The 18,542-nt window shown below is 48.3% G+C and overlaps 1 protein-coding gene across 2 annotated transcripts in view; it reads left to right on the top strand.

Annotated features, from left to right (window-relative positions):
- Window positions 1-17,311: 17,311 nt before the first annotated feature.
- Window positions 17,312-18,542, top strand: part of marchf6 (membrane-associated ring finger (C3HC4) 6) — a 79,339-nt gene continuing 78,108 nt past the window's right edge. For both annotated transcript variants that reach the window (XM_078539368.1, XM_078539367.1), the window contains exon 1: window positions 17,312-17,534. In XM_078539368.1, the coding sequence (XP_078395494.1) occupies window positions 17,516-17,534 (19 nt within the window). In that variant the 5' untranslated portion in view covers window positions 17,312-17,515. The remainder of the gene's footprint in view (window positions 17,535-18,542) is intronic.

The following is an 18,542-nucleotide window of genomic DNA, read 5'->3' as shown; positions in this document are numbered from 1 at the left end:
AAATAATAATGTTGGAAACAATCAGCTGGTCAGGTATGTACATGAAGTTGTCTTTCTTATATTTAATCTCTTTGACCGAAGGTTACACCCAGAACACTAGCTGGCATTTTGTGTATTTACAGACGTCGACGGATCCCCAGCGTCTTGTTTTTGTTACTGACGTCCAATTGCAGTTGAAATATTATGTGCCCTTATTGTATTATAATTTATTATATGTTCATATATTTATATCGTCTCTGTTATGCCTAATAAGCTCTAAGATTTTTTTTACATATGTAAGTCTTCCTGTTTCTCGAGAATTCCGATGGCTGGTGGTGTCACCATCAAATGCCACCTTTGTGACCCTAAACACTCACTTGTCTTTATTAAGTTCCAGGCAGGACTCTTCTGGGAACTCAAAGTCCTCTTTGAATCCCCATCCTCCTCCCCCCTTCAGAGGTCACACATCATGCCAAGCTGGTGAGATGGGAAGACATGTGGCACATCAAATATTCTACAGCACAGAAAAAAGCCCTTTGGCCCATCGAGTCTGCGCTGGTCAAACAAATACCTAACTATTCTAATCCCATTTTCCAGCACTAGGCCTGTAGCCTTGTGTGCCATGGCATCGCAAGTGCATATCCAAATACTAATGTTAAAGAAGTGTGAAGCGGTTTGTTTTGGTAGGAAGAAAGAGCAGAAGCAATATAAGCTAAGGAAAACAATTCTGAAGGGAGTGCAGGAGCAGAAGGATCTTCGGGTCTATGTTCACAAATCGATGAAGGCTGGCAGACCAGTTTGAGAAAGTGAGTAATGAGGCAAATAAGATTCTGGGCTTTATCAATACAGGCATAGAGTACAAAAGTAAGGAAGTTGTGGTGAATCTTTATAAAACAGTGGTTTGGCCTCAGATGGATTATTGTGTTCAATCCTGGGCACTGCACTTCAGGAAGCATTTTTAAAAATTTATTTATGGCATGTGGCCAGCATTGATTGCCCATCCCTAATTGCCCTTGAGAAGGTGGTGGTGAGCCGCCTTTTTGAACCGCTGCAGTCCCTGTGGTATAGGTACACCCACTGTGCTGTTAGGGAGAGAATTCCAGCATTTTGACCCAGGGACAGTGACGGAACAGCAATATATTTCCAAGTCAGAATTGTTATGACCCCAGCTGAGATTATCCCTAGACAAGCCTGATCCTAGAGTGGAACCTAGCTTGATAGATCCTAACTTTTATTTGTTTGTTTAGATACATGGAAAGTAGCTACTGAACAGAGTCACCGGAGTCAGCTGATAAACATTTATTAAATAAAATAAGATGAACTATATTACAATGCTCCTTCACCCACAGCTATACCTTTACAGATATATACAGATTTGTAAGGATAACACAAGTTACGAAAGCTATCTTATATTCTAATGTCCACAATGAATACACAGTCCATGTACCAATAGGCTCTCTGTGGTCAGGCACGCCACACTGTGAAACCAAGTGACAGATGCCACCTCAACCAGATGCTATGGATCTCTGCTCAACTCCCCCCAGACGCTTGTCACACCGTGAGCCAACCAGTATCACCGAACTCCATCTTTCACACGAGGGTTTCCAATCTCCACTCCCCAAGACCTCGCCTTGGAATCTTCTCCCAAACCGACACTATTTCTCAGATGCCTTCTGCAAGGGTTCACCTCCAGGGTTTGGATTTCTCCTTCCGATGTTGTTCTTCCCTGGGTCACCACATGCATTCAAGCTATCTTGTGCACACTCTTTCTTACCAGCTCAACCGTCAACAGTACCACTGCTTCACATGCCCATAGCAAAGAGTTACAGACCTTCAGTTGTCTCTTTGGACCTTCTTGCCTCTTGCAAGCTGTTCTCCCTTTAAACCTGCTTACTGCAGCTTTTGTCTCTTTAAATCTGAAGCTTGGAGCCTTTCTCTCTACCGCTCACTCTTAACTTCACTTAACAGGACCTTTTCCAGGTTCCTGACCTTTCTTTGACTAGAAGGTCTTCTTTGGACTTCCCCTCTTCCACTCCCCTGGATTTTGGGGATTTCCCTAGCTTGGGACTGGCTATCTGTCCCCTTTTCTCCAGTCCCTCCTGACAGCAACTTTCAAAAAACCAGCTGAACTCCACAGCTTCCAAATCAAAACTGCTGCCTTTCTTCTTCTGTGTGTGTCTGTGGGAGGGACTTGCCTCTCTGGCACCCTGTTGCTAGGTAACAGCCCAATTCTTCTATTCTTGTTTGTTTAACTTAGCTGCAACAGTCGTAAAAAACCTCATTAGAAATGCAAGCACCCTTTTAAAGTGAAACTAAAACTCCATTTGAACTTTCTTAGCACATACATACAGAAATACAAATCAATCTTAAACTTTAAAGCTAAAACTCATTCCTAACACCTACAAATATCAATATAACGTCTTTAAACTATCTCTATTTCCTAACGGAATGGTAAGTGGCTTGGAGGGGAACTTCCAGATGGCGGTGTTCCCAAGTATCCACTGTCCTTGTCCTTGTAGATGGTAGCAGTCTTGAGTTTTCAAGGTGCTGCCTAAGGAGCCTTGGTGAGCTCCTGTAGTGCATCTTGTATATGGTACACACTGCTGTCACTGTTCATCAGTGGTGGAGGGAGTGAATGTTTGTGGAAGGGGTGCCAATCAAGCAGGCTGCTTTGTCCTGGATGGTGTCAAGCTTCTTGAGGATGTTGGAGCTGCACTCATCCAGGCAAGTGGAGAGTATTACATCACATTCCTGACTTGTGCCTTGCAGATGGTGCCTTGTAGAGTCAGGAGGTGAGTTACTCGTTGCAGGATCCCTAGCCTCTGATCTTTTTGTAGCCACAGTATTTATATGGCTAGTCCAGTTCAGTTTCTGGTCAATGGTAACCCCCACGATGCTGATTGTGGGGGATTCAGCGATAGTAATGCCATTGAATGTCAAGGGGCGATGGTTAGATTCTGTCTTGTTGGAGGTAGTCATTGCCTGGCACTTGTGATGGAATCACAGAATTGATACAGTGTAGAAGGCGGCCATACAGCCCATTGGGCAGAATTTTCTGCCTGTCAAGCAGGTGGTGCAGGAGCGAGCGTGGACCCGATCGACGCCTGCGATCGGGTCCACATCACCATTTTACACGGACGGGCCAATTAAGGCCCGTCCAACGTGAATCGCAATTCTCGAGGACAGCGGGAGTGGGCGGGCGGCGGCGGGACTGCAATGACAGCCGGGTCCAATGGCGACCCGGTGGCCTGTTTTAAAAAGTTGCTACAGCCTTTCAAAGGCTGTGAATCATGACCAGTGGAAGGGCTCCCCAGAGCACTGCTGGTGAGCAGGTCAGGCAGGAGGGTAGGGCAGGGGGGGCAGTGTGCCCCTTGTTTTTCTGATGATTGTCTTGCTGCCCTCCTTGAGGAGGTGGCAGCACAGCGGGAGGTGCTGGCACCCCAGGACGGGAGGAGGAGCCGCCCGCCCGCCCCCCCCCCCCCCCCCCCGCCACCGAAGACCAAACGTGCCTGGGAGGAAGTGGTGGAGATAGTGACGGTGCGGGAATGAATCGTTGATCTTAACCCCCCCTCCCACTGCTGCTGCCTGCTTTCCAGTTCTCTTCCCCTATGAAGCTGTTCATGGCCAAGGCTGCACCCAGCTTTTTATCTCCATCTAATGCGCATTTAACGGGTTTCACAGCACAAGGAGTGAGCCTCACTCTGTGTGTATAAGAGCCTCTTGGAGCTCACGAGCCATGATTTGGCCACCCCTGAACTAGCCGTTGGATGTGACAAAGGCTCACCCAGTCCAGTCGACCCTGCAAAGTCATGTTCACTGATATCTGGGTACATTGTGTCAAAATTGGGAGAACTGTCCCAAGACTAATCAAGCAAAAGCCTGACATAGTCAAAATCACTGAATCATACATTACAACAATGTCCCAGACACCTGCATCACCATCCTTGCTATGTCCTTTCCCACAGGTGAGATAGAAGGACCAGTTGGGAGCAAGTGGGCTTGAGAGTCCTTAACGTTGACTCTCGACCTTATGAAGTGTCATGGCATAACGTCAAACGTGGGCAAGGATACTTCCTGCTGATATCAGCTACTGCCCTCTCTCAACAGATGAATCGGTACTCCTCCCTGTTGAACATCATTGGCAAAGGCGCAGGATGTGCTCTGAATAGGGGACTTCAATGGAATGCCCGGGAGAGGGGGTTACAAAAGATGCAAAACACTGAGATCTGTGTTGTATTGGGGGGCGGGGGGGCCCAGGCTCATTGGCCAAGTAGCCTGTCAATCAGAATGGTCAGTGCCCAAAGCAACCAATATGGCGGGTAGACCATCCCGATTGACAGGCTACTCAGCGAATGATTGCTGTTGATCTGAGCAACACCAATCATTGGCTAAGCAGGATTCCCCAACCCTCCTTTCTCACTTACCTCATGGGCAGAATTTTCCCTTTGTGCGGGGGTGGGCCCCGCACGTCTGTGCGTAAAATGACGCACGGTGACGTTGGGCGAGCATCCCGACGTCACCGCGCGCCATCGCGATATTTCGCTGGGCAGGCGCGCGATGATGTCCGACGTGCGCTCGTCTTTAATTAATGGGCCACTTAAGGCCCTTGAGGCGCCAATCGACACCGATTTTTTGGCGCCCGTGCAATCTTCAGGTCAGCGCAACGGGCAGGTGGGTAGGACACATTTGTATTAATCCCATCCACGGGCGGGATAAGAGTCCTCTCTGGGGTCGATAGTGTGCACGGCCAAGCATTTATTTCTGAAAGTTCTTGAAACTTGCCTGTGTGATCTGCAGTACTTCAAAACGCATACCAGCTGCTTTTTCCGGACTCTGAACCTTCAGGTCAGCACTCTGCAGTGAGTAATCTTTTTTGGGCCTGCAGGTTTCAGGAAGCCTTCCCTTAGCCTGGGAACGGGAGCTGAACTGTCCACTCAAGGCAGCTCCTCTGAGGAGGAAGGGAGGGCTAGAAGGGGGAGGAGGCCAGGAGTGCACATTCAGCCTCCAGGGGAGCCACCTTTGGGAGGACAGGCGCAGGCACAAGGGGCGCAGGGCCAAAAGATAGTTCATGGTGGAAGGGGCTGCAGAAGACGCCACTATCCTGCTGCCAGGGTATACAGGCGGCGAAGCAGCTACCTCAATATGTCTGAGGTGCAGTGCCGAAGGAGGCTCCGTCTCTCAAGGGAGACAGTCAACTATATCTGTCAGATGATAAGGCCCGAGGTCTTCGCTAACTGTGTGGGTGGACACCTCATTCCAGTGGCTCTGAAGGTCACAGCTGCCCTCAACTTCTATGCCTCTTGCTCCTTCCAGGGGTCAGTGGATGATCTTTGCGGTGCCTCCCAATCAGCTGTCCACACTTGTGTCAAGCAGGTTACAGGTGCTCTGTTCAGATGGGCATTGACCTTCATCCACTGCCGTTGGGACCAGGCAAGCCAGACACAGCGAGCCAGAGGCTTCGCAGCCATTGCTGGCTTCCCCCGCATCCAGGGTGCAATAGACTGCACACATGTGGCCATCAAGGCGCCAGCAGGTGAGCCTGGTGCCTTCATCAAAAGAAAGGGCTTCCACTCCATGAACGGGCAGATAGTGTGTGATCACAGGATGCTGATTTTACAAGTCTGTGCAAGGTAACCAGACTCCCACGACACCTACATCCTCAGACACTCCCAGGTGCCGGGTCTCTTCAGTGCTCCAGCCTGGCTTGATGGTTGGCTGCTGGTTGACAAGGGCTATCCCCTCAGAAGGTGGGTCATGACGCCTCTCCGCCATCCAAGAACAGAAACTGAGCAGTGGTACAATAGGAGCCACGCTTCCACAAGGGCTGCGGTGAAGAGAACCATCGGTCTTCTCAAGATGCGCTTCTGATCGTTGGACCGCTCAGGGGGTGCACTCCAGTACCCCTCAGATCGTGTCTCACTGATAGTGGTTGCATGCTGTGCTCTCCACAATCTTGCGCTGGAAAGAGGGGGGTGCAGTGAACGATGAAGACAATGATGCAGTGGCTGCGGCTGCACACGATGAGTCCAGCAGTGAGTCCGAGGATGAACACGCACAGGGAATTGCTGAAGGGGTAGACGCTGACCCGGGCATACTCCAGGGAGGCAGGGACACCCGGAAGGCTTTACGAACCTTCAGCTAGCACACCACAGATAGACCACCAGGACAAGCCTGGGCTGTAGGCTCGATACTCGACACCTAAGTGCAAAATCTGCCAGGTTAGGAACAGTCACTAAGGGCCTTGTTAATAAAGCTGAATGTCCAACAAAGCACTCATTACAGTTTTGGAAACCACACACATGCAGAAGAAAAGAGGCACCCTCAGCCATGGTGATATTTCTGAATTTATAATGTCAAGCAAACCAACTTATTCCAAAAAAAAACATGGTGTTACCAAACCAAGCAAATCATAAGAACCTCATCTTGGGCCAATACAAAAGCACCGGTGATAAACCCGTAACAAAAACAGAATTACCTGGAAAAACTCAGCAGGTCTGGCAGCATCGGTGGAGAAGAAAAGAGTTGACGTTTTGGGTCCACACGACCCTTCAACAGAACTGAAGTATAGTTAGGAGAGGGGTGAAATATAAGCTGGTTTAAGGTGGGGGGGAGAGAAGTTGAGGGTGGGGTGGTTGTAGGGACAAGCAAGCAGTGATAGGAGCAGATAATCAAAAGATGTCACAGACAAAAGGATCAAAGAAGTGTTGAAGGTGGTGATATTATCTAAGAAAAGTGCTAATTAAGAATGGATGGCAGGACACTCAAGGTATAGCTCTAGTGGGGGTGGGGTGGAAAGATTGACAAGGTATTAGTTGTAGATTTAAAAATAATGGAAATCGGTGGGAAAAGAAAAATCTATATAAATTATTGAAAACAAAAAAAAACAAAAGAGAGGGGGAGGAAACGGGGTGGGGATGGGGGGAGGGGGAGTTTAAGATCTAAAGTTGTTGAATTCAATATTCAGCCCGGAAGGCTGTAAAGTGCCTAGTCGGTAGATGAGGTGCTGTTCCTCCAGTTTGCGTTGGGCTTCACTGGTAAACTGGTTCACTGATAAACCCGTGGTGTGCCTAAGGTGCCTTATGTTTTCATTTCTGCGTGCTACGTCTTGGTGCTGCCCCATCGCTCGGAGTAGATTCTGAGACAGCCTGCTGACTCTGCTGTCCTGTTGGCCTCAATGACCTTGGCGGTCGTCCTCTGGCCCCTGGAGCCAGTGCTGGCCCACCTGGGATGGAGCTGCCAGTTCCACAGCTGGCATCTCCCCAGTCTTCACAGCCTTACTGGGAGAGAGGCGGAGGAGCTGCCGCCCTTATCTGGAGCACCCTGAGAGTGCCTGCAGAGACGCCAGGCAGCTGCTGCGCCGACATGATGTCACTTTGGACCTCCCTGCTCACTGTGGACGGATGGGCACCGAGCTGGGAAAGTTGATGCCCAAACCATTTCCCACACTGGCACTGACCAGCTGAGGTCAATGCCGATGTGAGGTCTTGCTGGTCAGAGCGCATCCCCAGGAAGCCCTAACGGGCCTCTTGGAGTAGGCTCTCCATGAGAGTTGCCACTCTCTCCATGGAGGACGCATGGCGCTCGGACAAGTGGCTCATTGCTTCGGTGATCATCCGCGTAGACTCCTCCACCACGGAGACCAAGCCAAGCATAGCCTCATGTATCTCTCCCAGATGCTCCCGTACACCCAGCCACATTTTCTTCACCTGCTGCATCGAGGACGACTCCAGAGGCACATCATCAGGCACCAACTGAGCATGTGTCTGGTCTCCTGCAGTCCTCCGACTGCTGGCACCATGGGCATTCTCTGTCTCTGCCAGCTCCTCCAGCGACTGTGAAGCGCCCTCACCACTGTGCCCCGGGACACTAGCCGATGTTCAAATTCCCACTGAGGTGCTAGTATCTGCGATGGTGCCCGCCTCGCAGAAATGGTGTGACGCTGGTGAGACTTCAGGCCCCTCAGGTGTGAAAAGGGGCCTCTGCTGCTCCTCCTCCCGGCCCTGCTCCAATGGTGCTGAAAGGAAGAACAAGGACAGTGGGTCAGTTAACGTGGAGACAATGTCAAAGTGCACCCCTGTCCCCCAGATCATTATGCGCTCAACCTTCCATAAGCAATGGTCAAGCCATGTTCCAAAATTAAATCAATTAACATGCAGCACTGCCATGGCTGTTGGGAAAACAATACTGATCTCACTGTTGTAAATACCTGGCCGTGACACCCCAGCCTCACCGACACCACTGGACCTTGGCACATGGCGCCTCTCCAGATCCAGGGCCTCCTGCTCAAAGCGGCTAAGAATGGCGATCTCCGCCTGGCCGCCGCCAGTCTTCACATGCTCTGCTGCATTATGAGCATTCTTTTCCTGAAAATGAGACCTGAGCATTGATTTGTGAAAATTGCACATGGACTCTCTTCGCGCAGGGCCCACCCCAATCAGAGTGGGACATATCAGGGTCCAGAGCTGTCTCATCCTGGTGCTGCCGAGCACTCTCACAAAGATGCTAGGCCTGTTCCCCACCCCTCCACCAACCCCCTTAGACACATGCTGCCTGCATCACATTAGGCACCACACGGTATATTCCATAGCAAAGAGGAGCAAGCACATAGGAGGTGGTGAACTCTTGCGACGCGGTGCGGTGCACCTGGATCCAGTGTCGCAAACGCTTCAACGATTTGTTGCGCTCTGGCAGGGTGAGTACCATGTTGGCATTGTTCATGTAACCCAGCAGGTCAGCTTACCCCCCTGCTGCACCACCCCCCAAGTCTGAGTGTAGTGACTGCATTGAATCATTGATGGCATTTGTCCTTTGCTGGGTGGGCAAGCAGATACTGCCCATGCTGAGGTCAGCCTGAGAGGGTGATGAAGAGATGTGTACTGCGCCGCAGATGGTTCATTGCCACGCCACCTTGAAGCTCCCCTCCCAGCATGTCATCACCATGACTTGGACATGTCCTGGAGTTCAAACACAGCACCTAGGTGCAGCTCCTCCAGGTTGCCCCCAAACCAGTCATGTGGGACTCAGTGTAACACATGCTGCGGGTGCAATACAGTGTAACACATGCATGGGGGGGTGGGGGCGGGGGGGTGGCAGCAGGGGGGTAAGCCGACCTGCTGGGTTACACGACCAATGCCAACATGGTACCCACCCTGCCAAAGCGCAGCAAGTTGTTAAAGCATTGGCGACACTGGATCCAGGTGCGCCGCACCACGTCGTGGGAGCTCACCACCTCCGCCGCCATCTCCCAGGCACATTTCGTCATGTTGGGGGGCCTCCTCCTCCCATCCTGGGGAACCAGCACCCCCCGCCGTGCAGCCACCTCCTCGAGGAGGGCAACAAGGCAGTCATGTGAGAAACGAGAGGGACATTGGCCCCACCGCCCTACTCACTGGCCTGGCCTGTCCTGCTGGCCTTCCCTCCAGGCTGGTCTGCTCATCAGAAGCCCTCTGGTGAGCCCTTCCACTTGACATTGTCAGCAGCCTTGCAAAGGCTGCCAGTGCTTCAGATAAGCAGACAATGCACTCCCGCCGCCGCCCGCCCACTCCCGCTATCCTTGGGAGTCGGGCATTACGCTGGGTGGGCCTTAATTGGCCCGCCTGTGTAAAATGGCGGCACGGACCCGCTCTCCCCATCCCCCACCCGGCTAAACACAAAATTCAGCCCCATGGACTGTTCTGTTTGGGCCTTATCAGATGCTGCCTTCTTCGCCCTTCAGGCCTGGCTGGCTGCTGCTGGAGCGCAAATTAAGGTAAAGTGCCTAGTGCCTCTACGTTTAGTTTACCCCACAAGGCCCTTGGCTTCCCAACCTCTCCTCTGAGTCGTCCCTCAGTTAATTGTGTCTGGGTGTGGCCCTGGGCCCTTCCTGACCCCACCTTAGTCCTTTGATGATGGTGTGATCTCTGGCCCTGGCTTCCTGTCTGTGAGAGTGAGTCATTGTGTATGAGAACCCTGAGACTGGGAGTGAGACGGACACACACACACACACATAAAAAAAAGCTGCTTGGGGGTTGGGGGGGTGCAAACGGGACACCCGACCCCGACCCCTCCACCCTCCCCAAAAACCTATCCACCCAGGAGAGGAGGAAAACACAGGCTGGAAGCCCCCACTTTTGTATGAATTCTACCAAGGCCAGCTCGGAGTGTGCGCCACCAGAGGCGAACGCAAGGTCAGTGTTACAGCCATGGCTGTAAAGTGTATCATACCAAACCTGAGCTTTCGATGGCCTTTATAAATTGAGGTATAGGGTACAAAAGCCAAGAAGTTTTGCTATAACCTATATCAAACAGTTATCCCACTGTGACTATGGCTCCCAATTCTAGGTGCCCAGAGGATGTGTCGGGGGGGCGAGGATGGTGAGGGCAATAAGGGACCCAGAAACAGGAGAAGCACCAGGGCCAATGATTTCTCTCCCTGGCCCTGCTTCAATGTTCAGCACCAAGAGTCAAGAGTGTCCCTGTAGCACCACTACTGTCTGAGCTGGCTTGAGTCCTGAAGAACATACTGCCAGACTGGGTTTGCAGCAGTGGTCAGAGAACTAACACTAGGAAAAACCTTTACCTCACCCTCACCAATATACCTGTCACAGATGCATCTGATAGGAGTGAACACTATTTGGTCTTTGTGGTCGCAAAGCCCCTTATTCACACTGAAGACACCCTTCATTGTGTTGTGTGGCACTACCATTGTGCTAAATGGGATAGTTGAGATCAGATCTAGCACCTAAAAACTGTACATTAATGAGGTGTTGTGGACCATCAGCAGCAGCAGAATTGTGCTTCATAACCTGTAACCTCATGGTATCCCCCACTCTACCATCACCATCAAGCTGGGAATCAATGCTGGTTCAATGAAGAGCGCAAGAGGGCATACCTAAAAATGAGGTGTCAACCTCATGAAGCTACAACACAGGACTACATGAATGCTAAACAGCAAAAGCAGCATGTGATATACAGAGCTGAGCAATCCCGCAACAAATAAATCAGATCTAAGCTCTGCAGTCCCGCCACATCCAGTCGTGAATGGTGGGGACAATTAAACAACTAACTGTAGGAGAAGTTTCCACAAATATTCACATCCTCAATGGAGGAGGAGCTCAGCACATCAGTATAAAAACATGGCTGATGCATTTGCAACCACTTTCAGCAGAAGTGCCAACTGGATGATCCATCTCAACCTCCATCAACCAATTCAATTCACTCCATGTGATATCAAGAAATGGCCGAAGGCATTGAATACAGCAAAGGCTATGGGCATTGACCACATTCTGGCAAGAGTACTGAAGACTTGTTCTCCAGAGCTAGCCATTCCTCTATAGCCAAGCTGTTCCAGTACAGTTACAACACTGGCATGTCGCTGACAATGTGGAAAATTGACCAGATATGTCCTGTCCACGAAAAGCAGGACAAATCCAATTACTGTGCTACCGGTCAACTCTCAATCATCAGCAACATGATGAAAGGTGTTGGCGACAGTTCTATCAAGTGGCACTTACACAGCAAAAACCTGCTCAGTTTGGATTTCACCAAGACCACCCACCTCCAGGCCTCATCACAGCCTTGGTCCAAACATGGGCAAAAGAGCTGAATTCCAAAGTTAAAGTGACAGTGACTATCATTGGTATCAAGGAGCCTTGGTAAAATTGAAGTCATAGAGTTTTACAGCATGGAAAGATGCCCTTTGGCCCATTGTGTCCACGCTGGTCATCGAGCCCCTATCTACTCTAATCCCATTTTCCAGTGCTTGGCCCGTAGCCTTGCATGCTATGGCATTTCAAGTATTTTCATCTAAATACTACTTAAATGTTGTGAGGGTTCCCATCTCTACCACCCTTTTAGGCAGTGAGTTCCAGATGCCCCCCTACCCTCTGGGTGAAAAAAATCTTTCCTCAAATCCCCTCTAAACCCCCTGCCTCTTACCTTAAATCTATGCACCTTGGTTATTTACCCCTCCATTAAGGGGGAAAAGTTTCTTCCTATCTACCCTATCTATGCTCCTCATGATTTTGTACACCTCAATCAGGTCCCTCCTCTGCCGCCTCTTCTCTAAGGAAAACAACCACAGCCTATCTAGTCTCACTTCATAGCTGAAACGCTCCAGCCCAGGAAACACCCTGGTGAATCTCCTCTGCACCCTCTCCAGTGTAATCACATCCTTCCTATAGTGTGCCGACCAGAACTGAACACAGTACTTCAGCTGTGGCCTAATGCTTTATATAGCTCCATCATAACCTCCCTGCTCTTCAGTGCTTCGACTAATAAGGCACGAATCCCATATGCCTTCTTAACCACCTTATCTACCTGTCGTGCTGCCTTCAAGGATCTATGGACATGTACACCAAGGTCCTTCTGACCCTCTGTACTTCCTAAGGTCCTACCATTCATTGTATACTCCTTTGCCTTGATAGTGCACCCAAGATGCACCACCTCACATTTTTCAGGATTAAATTCCATTTGCCACTGTTCTGCCCATCTGACCAGCCCATCTCTATCGTCCTGTAGCCTAAGGCTTTCCTCCTCGCTCTTTACCATATCACCAATTTTTGTGTCATCTGCGAACTTACTGATCATACCTCCTGCATTCATGTCTAGGTCATTAATGTACACTACAAACAGCAAGGGACCCAGCACTGAACCCTGCAGTGTGCCACTGGACACAGGCTTTTCAGTCATAAAAACAACCTTCGACCATCACCCTCTGCCTCCTACCACTAAACCAATTTTGGATCCAGTTTGCCAAATTACCCTAGATCCCTTGGACTCTTACCTTCTTAACCAGTCTCCCATGCGAGACCTTGTCAAAAGCCTTACTGAAGTCCATGTAGACTACATCAACTGCACTACCCGCATCCACACACCTAGTCACCACCTCGAAAAATTCAATCAAATTTGTTAGACATGATCTTCCCCTGACAAAGCCATGCTGACTATCCTTGATTAATCCTTACCTCTCCAAGTGAAGATTAATTCTGTCCCTCAGAGTTTTTCCAAAAAGTTTCCCTACCACTGATGTTTGACTCACTGGCCTATAGTTCCCTGGTTTATCCCTACCACCCTTCTTAAATAATGGTACTACATTAGCTGTCACCCAGTCCTCAGGCACCTCTCCTGTGGCCAGAGAGGATTTGAAAATTAATTTCAGGGGCCCTGCAATCTCCTCCTTTGCCTCCCAGAGCAGCCTGGGATACATCTCATCTGGGCCACTTTTAAGCCCACTAAAACCGCTAATACCTCTTCCCTCTCAATGTTAATTTGTTCAAGTGTATCACAGTCCCCCTCCCTGAATTCTATACCTACATTGTCCTTCTCTATAACGAATAATAGATACAAAGTACTCATTTAAAACCTCACCTACGTCTTCCGGCTCCTCACACAGATTGCCACTTTGGCCCCTAATGGGCCATACTATTTCCCTGGTTATCCTCTTGCCCCTGATATACTTATAAAATGCCTTTGGGTTTTCTTTTATTTTACCTGCCAGTTTTTTTTCATGCCCCCCCTTAATGGGAATCAAGGGGAAAACTACTCTGGTTGGAGAAATACCTAGTTCCGATTGTTGCAAACCAATCACCTCAGACCCAAGACATCGCTGCAGGAGTTCCTCAGGATGGTGTCCTAGGCCAAATCATTTTCAGGGGCTTCGTCAAAGACCTAGCCTCCATCATAAAGTTAGAAGTGGGGATGTTTGCTGATGGTTCCACAGCATTCAGTCCCAATCATCACTCCTCAGATAATGAACAAGTCAGTGCCTGCATGCAGCAAGACCTGGACAACATTCAGGCATGTGCTGATAAGTGGCAAGTGACATTCATGCCACACAAATGCCAGGCAATGACCACCTCCAACAAGAGAAAATCTAGCCTTCCCCCCCCTTGACATTCAACAATATTACCATAGCTGAATCCCCCAATACCAATGTCCTGGGGGTTACCTTGGACCAGGTACATAAATACTGTGGCTACAAGAGCAGGTCAGAGGCTGGGAATTCAGTGGCGAGTAACTCACCTCCTGACTCTCCAAAGACAGTCCAGAATATACAAGACACAAATCAAGACTGGTGGAATACTCTCCACCTGCCTGGATGAGTGCAGCTCCAACTACAGTCAAGAAACTCAAACACCGTTCAGGACAAAACAGCTCAGGTGATTATCCCCCAATCTACCGCCGTAAACATTCCCTTCGCACAGTAGCAGCAGTGTCTAATATTTGCAAAATGCCTTCCAAACCCGTGACCACGCCCTCCTGAAGGACAAGGACAGCAGATGCAAATTCTCCCAAGTTGCTCACCATCCTAACTTGTAAATGCATCGTGTTCCTTCACTGTTACTGGGTCAAAATCCTAGAACACACTCCCTTACAGCAGCGTATATACCTGCACTACAAGGTAATAAATGCAAGCCTTGCCAGTGATGCCCACATCCCATGAATAAATTAAAAAAACTTTGATCCACATGGACTTTTCTTTCAGTTATTTACTGTTGTTTTTCATTTCCAATTTCCTGTTCATTCAGTTTTTCTAACATCATTTTGTCTTACTTTTTAGCAGTGATTTCAACTTTTTCTCTACGGAGGATTCCTGGCAAATTCTGACCCACTCCCATGACACACTGATACAATTCTTTCTCTCCCCTTCCTATATTCTGAAAGTGTGTGTCAACAATGTAAAGAAAGTGTTCCATCATTCCAGAAAATATATTTAGTATGTACAGCAATACTGATGTGCCGGTAGGCCAATACTGAGAACCCATAAAATACTTGGTATTTCGAACGCTAGACATAAGGACATAGATGGCTCTTGTTATCCTCTTGTGCACTCCAGGGGCCTCAGTTGTTATGGCTTCCAATAATCCAGCATCAAATGATGAAGGATTAAGGACTGGATAAAAACACATTACTCTCTGACAGCTCTGTGTTGACTTGCAAACTCCATCATTCAAACCAGGCTACTTTTCACTGCTTATGCTTTGTTATAAAGGAAGCATCCAGAGTTTCTCGTATTCACACTTCCTGACCTTGGGATCTTCTGGAGTGCTTGCCCATGTTTCTATCTTTTGTTCACACTTCAATCATCATGGAGTTGACCATGCAGTATGCAGCAGCCCCCTTGAAGCTTCTGTGGTGGGTGAGCACTGCAGCAGATTGATTGCCTCATTGTTGCTAATTATCATCTGAATTTACTGGCAGGTGTGTTTTAATTTGGCCAAGCTGTCTTTTTATCACTAAAATGAAAGCAAAATACTGCGGATGCTGGAGATCTGAAATAAAAACAAAAAATGTTGGAAAAACTAAGCAGGTCTGGCAGCATCTGTGGAGAAAGAAACAGAGTTAATGTTTTGAGTCCGTATGACTCTTCTTCACAGTTCTGAAGAAGAGTTATGTAGACTCGAAACGTTAACTCTGTTTCTCTCTCCACAGGTGCTGCCAGACCTGCTGAGTTTTTACAGCCTTTTTTGTCTTATGTCTTTTGTGGTGCCCTTGAGGGGATGCTTGTCGCTGTTCTGGTCAAAAGTCATTGCCACCTCACCAGCCTGTTCAAAACAGAATACTTACTGATGTTAAGAGAATTTTTTACGATCAAACTGATGCACCAGAACAGACATGAAATCTACCAAAGTAAATATAGCCCCCAACCTTAAGGCTGCTTTGTTGCAGACTATGTGAACATATCAGAAATAAAATCCTTTCTACGAATGACACAATCTCTGTAAATCTGACACAGCTAATAGCAAGTATATTGAAATCAGATAGGTTAAGAAGAAGGAACTTTCTTCTGATTTGTGGTGTGCAAGTTTATTTTGGTGGTATAATCCCACAAAATGGGGCTTCATTGATGATCAGGTTTGTGGACTCTTTTTTATAAGAAAAACAAGTTTTTCACTTTAAAATAATAGTGAAACAATTATTAGTGTAACAAAATAAAGAGCAATAAAGCACAGTACAGTATTTATACAAACAGGGTATATCCTGAATTGATGAAAAGGGTAATGTTCCAGTGGTTTTAGCATTGAGTGTAATTATTTATTTATCGAACTTAATTATAAAGGAGACAGCAATGGTACAGATATCTCGTATTCCAACAAGGAATTGTTTCCCTTCCACTGTCTGGAATTTGCTTGCTCCCAACCCCCCGAAGATAGATGTAATGACACTGGATAAAAAACCAACCAGAAGCAATTTCTTGTTATCAAATCATTGGATTTGAATGGAAATTATAGATCTGCTACCAGAATTGGGTAGATGCAACTATCAAGAAGATTTGAGGCCACTGGGACTCTTTTTCCTGATTAAGAGGCCTTTAAAAGTAGGAAGTCGGATAGGGTGGATGTGGTTTCCAGTTGTGGGCGAGTCCAGAACAACATAAACATAAGATAGTCACTAACAGAGCAAATAAAGAATTTAGGAGGAATTTATTTACACAGAGTGGTAAATATGTGAAACTGGCTGCCACGTAGAATGGTTGAAGCAGATAATATTGTAGCATTTAAGAGGAAGGCTTAATGCATACACAAAGGGTGGGGTGCGGACAGTGTAGGAAGAGGCAGTTAGAATGGGAGGAGGCACCAACAGACACCAGCATAGACCATCTGGACTAATTGGCCTCTTTCTGTGCTGGAGTTTCTACATAAATGGCTGTTGACATTAGATTGAGATTCTCAAGCAAGACTGATGAGAAATCACCTAAAAAATATAGACCTGTGCTCTTGTTCACGAGTGAGATCCCAAATCAAAATCAAATGCATTAATACCGTATAACTTTCTTCAATTTATCTGGACATCTGTACCACATCCATGGCCAAACTAATGTGTTGGTTAGAACATATCAGATATATTTCATAATTGATCAGATTTATTAATGACTTGAGTGATTTATTACTGCTAATGACTAACACCCATCAGCTCTGCCTCTGATTTCACTTCACTTGGTGTGTTAAAAGTGATGGCAGAGAGCTTGAGCACACCCCAGTGCATGTATGTTGGGGTGCCAACCCTCCAGGATTGTCCAGGAGTTTTCAGCAATTGAAGATTGATCTCCAGGATACTGCTGAGTGCCATATGCAGGTGAAAAATCCTAGGGACATTTACCAAAAAAAGATGCATTTCGCTTACTAGTTATCAAAATATTGGAGGTGGTAGAGAAAAGGCTGGTTGAGGGGTGGTGGAAGGTCATGTGATGAAACCCCCAGGAATACATTCCCCCAGATTTAGCAGTCCTACATGTATGGTGTGTAAGGTCTTGTTGCAAGGAGGGGGGTATCAATGAGCCAGGATCAACCTGGAAGATGCGTGTATCCCCGGCCGCCTGTAGAGGGCGCTGAGCGTGGAGGGAGGAGCCGTGCCGTAAATGGTGGTGTGCGACAGCGTCGCGCTGCGCCGCCGGTTCTTCCATGTTGGTGCCTCCCTCCCCTCCCTGGCGCAGTGAGAGCCGCGGGCTCGAGCGCGGGAGCGGCCGAAGTGGAGAGGAGCTGCACGAAGAGCAGCAGCGAGTGACCGAGGCCACCTCCACAGGCCGAGAGGAGGAGGAACCGCCAACGCCGACAGGATGGAGAGCACCGAGGAGGGTGAGAGAGAGAGAGAGTGTAGCGGGCGGAGGGATGGGAGAGGACTCGGGAGAAGCCGAGGACTCGGGGGAGTGTGCAGGCCCGATCACCCCCTCTTGCCCCATCGGGGTTCGGGGGGGGATGGGGTTCGGGGGGAGGACGGTGATGAAGTAGCACGAAAACGGGAAGTAACGTTCAAGTAAAGCCCTAGGCCGCGATTCCACTGCCTGCTTGATGGGGAGCTTTCGGGTCAGAGGTTAAATATTCCTCAGTCCCATCCCCAGTTTATTTTGGCGCAAGAAAGGGTTTAAATTCCAGGTGACTTTGGGAAAAGTTGGATGGGGACACGGTTCCCGACTGCCTCTGGTGACGTTTTGCCCAAGGTGGAGATTACTTTTATTTTGTGCTAAAGGGACCCGAGGTCTCAGCAATAAAGGGAGAAAAGCAGAAGCCCCTGACCAGTGCCTGTTCACTATTACTGAGATGAAACTTGACAGTGAAAGTGCTACTTTCTTTTACTTTTAAATTTACAGCTGTGCAACACTTTAAATATAGAAGAGTATGTCTGTCCTCTGTCCCCTAAGATGCCAAGTCAAAGGAAGACAAATTGGACAAATAAGTGATTGAAAACTTGGTCAGGAACTATCATTGGTCAGGTACTGACTGGCAAGAGGAAACTGCACTCGGTGGCCCTCTTGTTGCTTTGTCTTATTTTTCGTGATGCGGCTACTTTCTCAGCAATTTCCAAATTTAAAAAATTAATCACCTTGAATAACAGTGCAAATTATGATAAACTAATCCATGGCGTTGGGAGCAGGCTGGGGAGGGGTGGAATAGCATCACTCTTGAGACATTCCTTGGAGCACTGAAAGTTGTGATGATTTTGGGGTTTGTTTTGTGCGTTGATGCCACCTGAACTTCTCTGTTAGGTTGCTGCTTTATAATCATGTTGAATACGATATGACAGATGGGAGATTTGGGTGATTTTTGATAAAGAACTTGAACGTGTCCTTATATGATCTGTGTGAC

This window comes from Cetorhinus maximus, chromosome 3 (assembly GCF_964194155.1).
Source record: "Cetorhinus maximus chromosome 3, sCetMax3.hap1.1, whole genome shotgun sequence".
NCBI lineage: Eukaryota > Metazoa > Chordata > Chondrichthyes > Lamniformes > Cetorhinidae > Cetorhinus > Cetorhinus maximus.
This window is presented reverse-complemented; position numbering and strand designations above follow the sequence as displayed.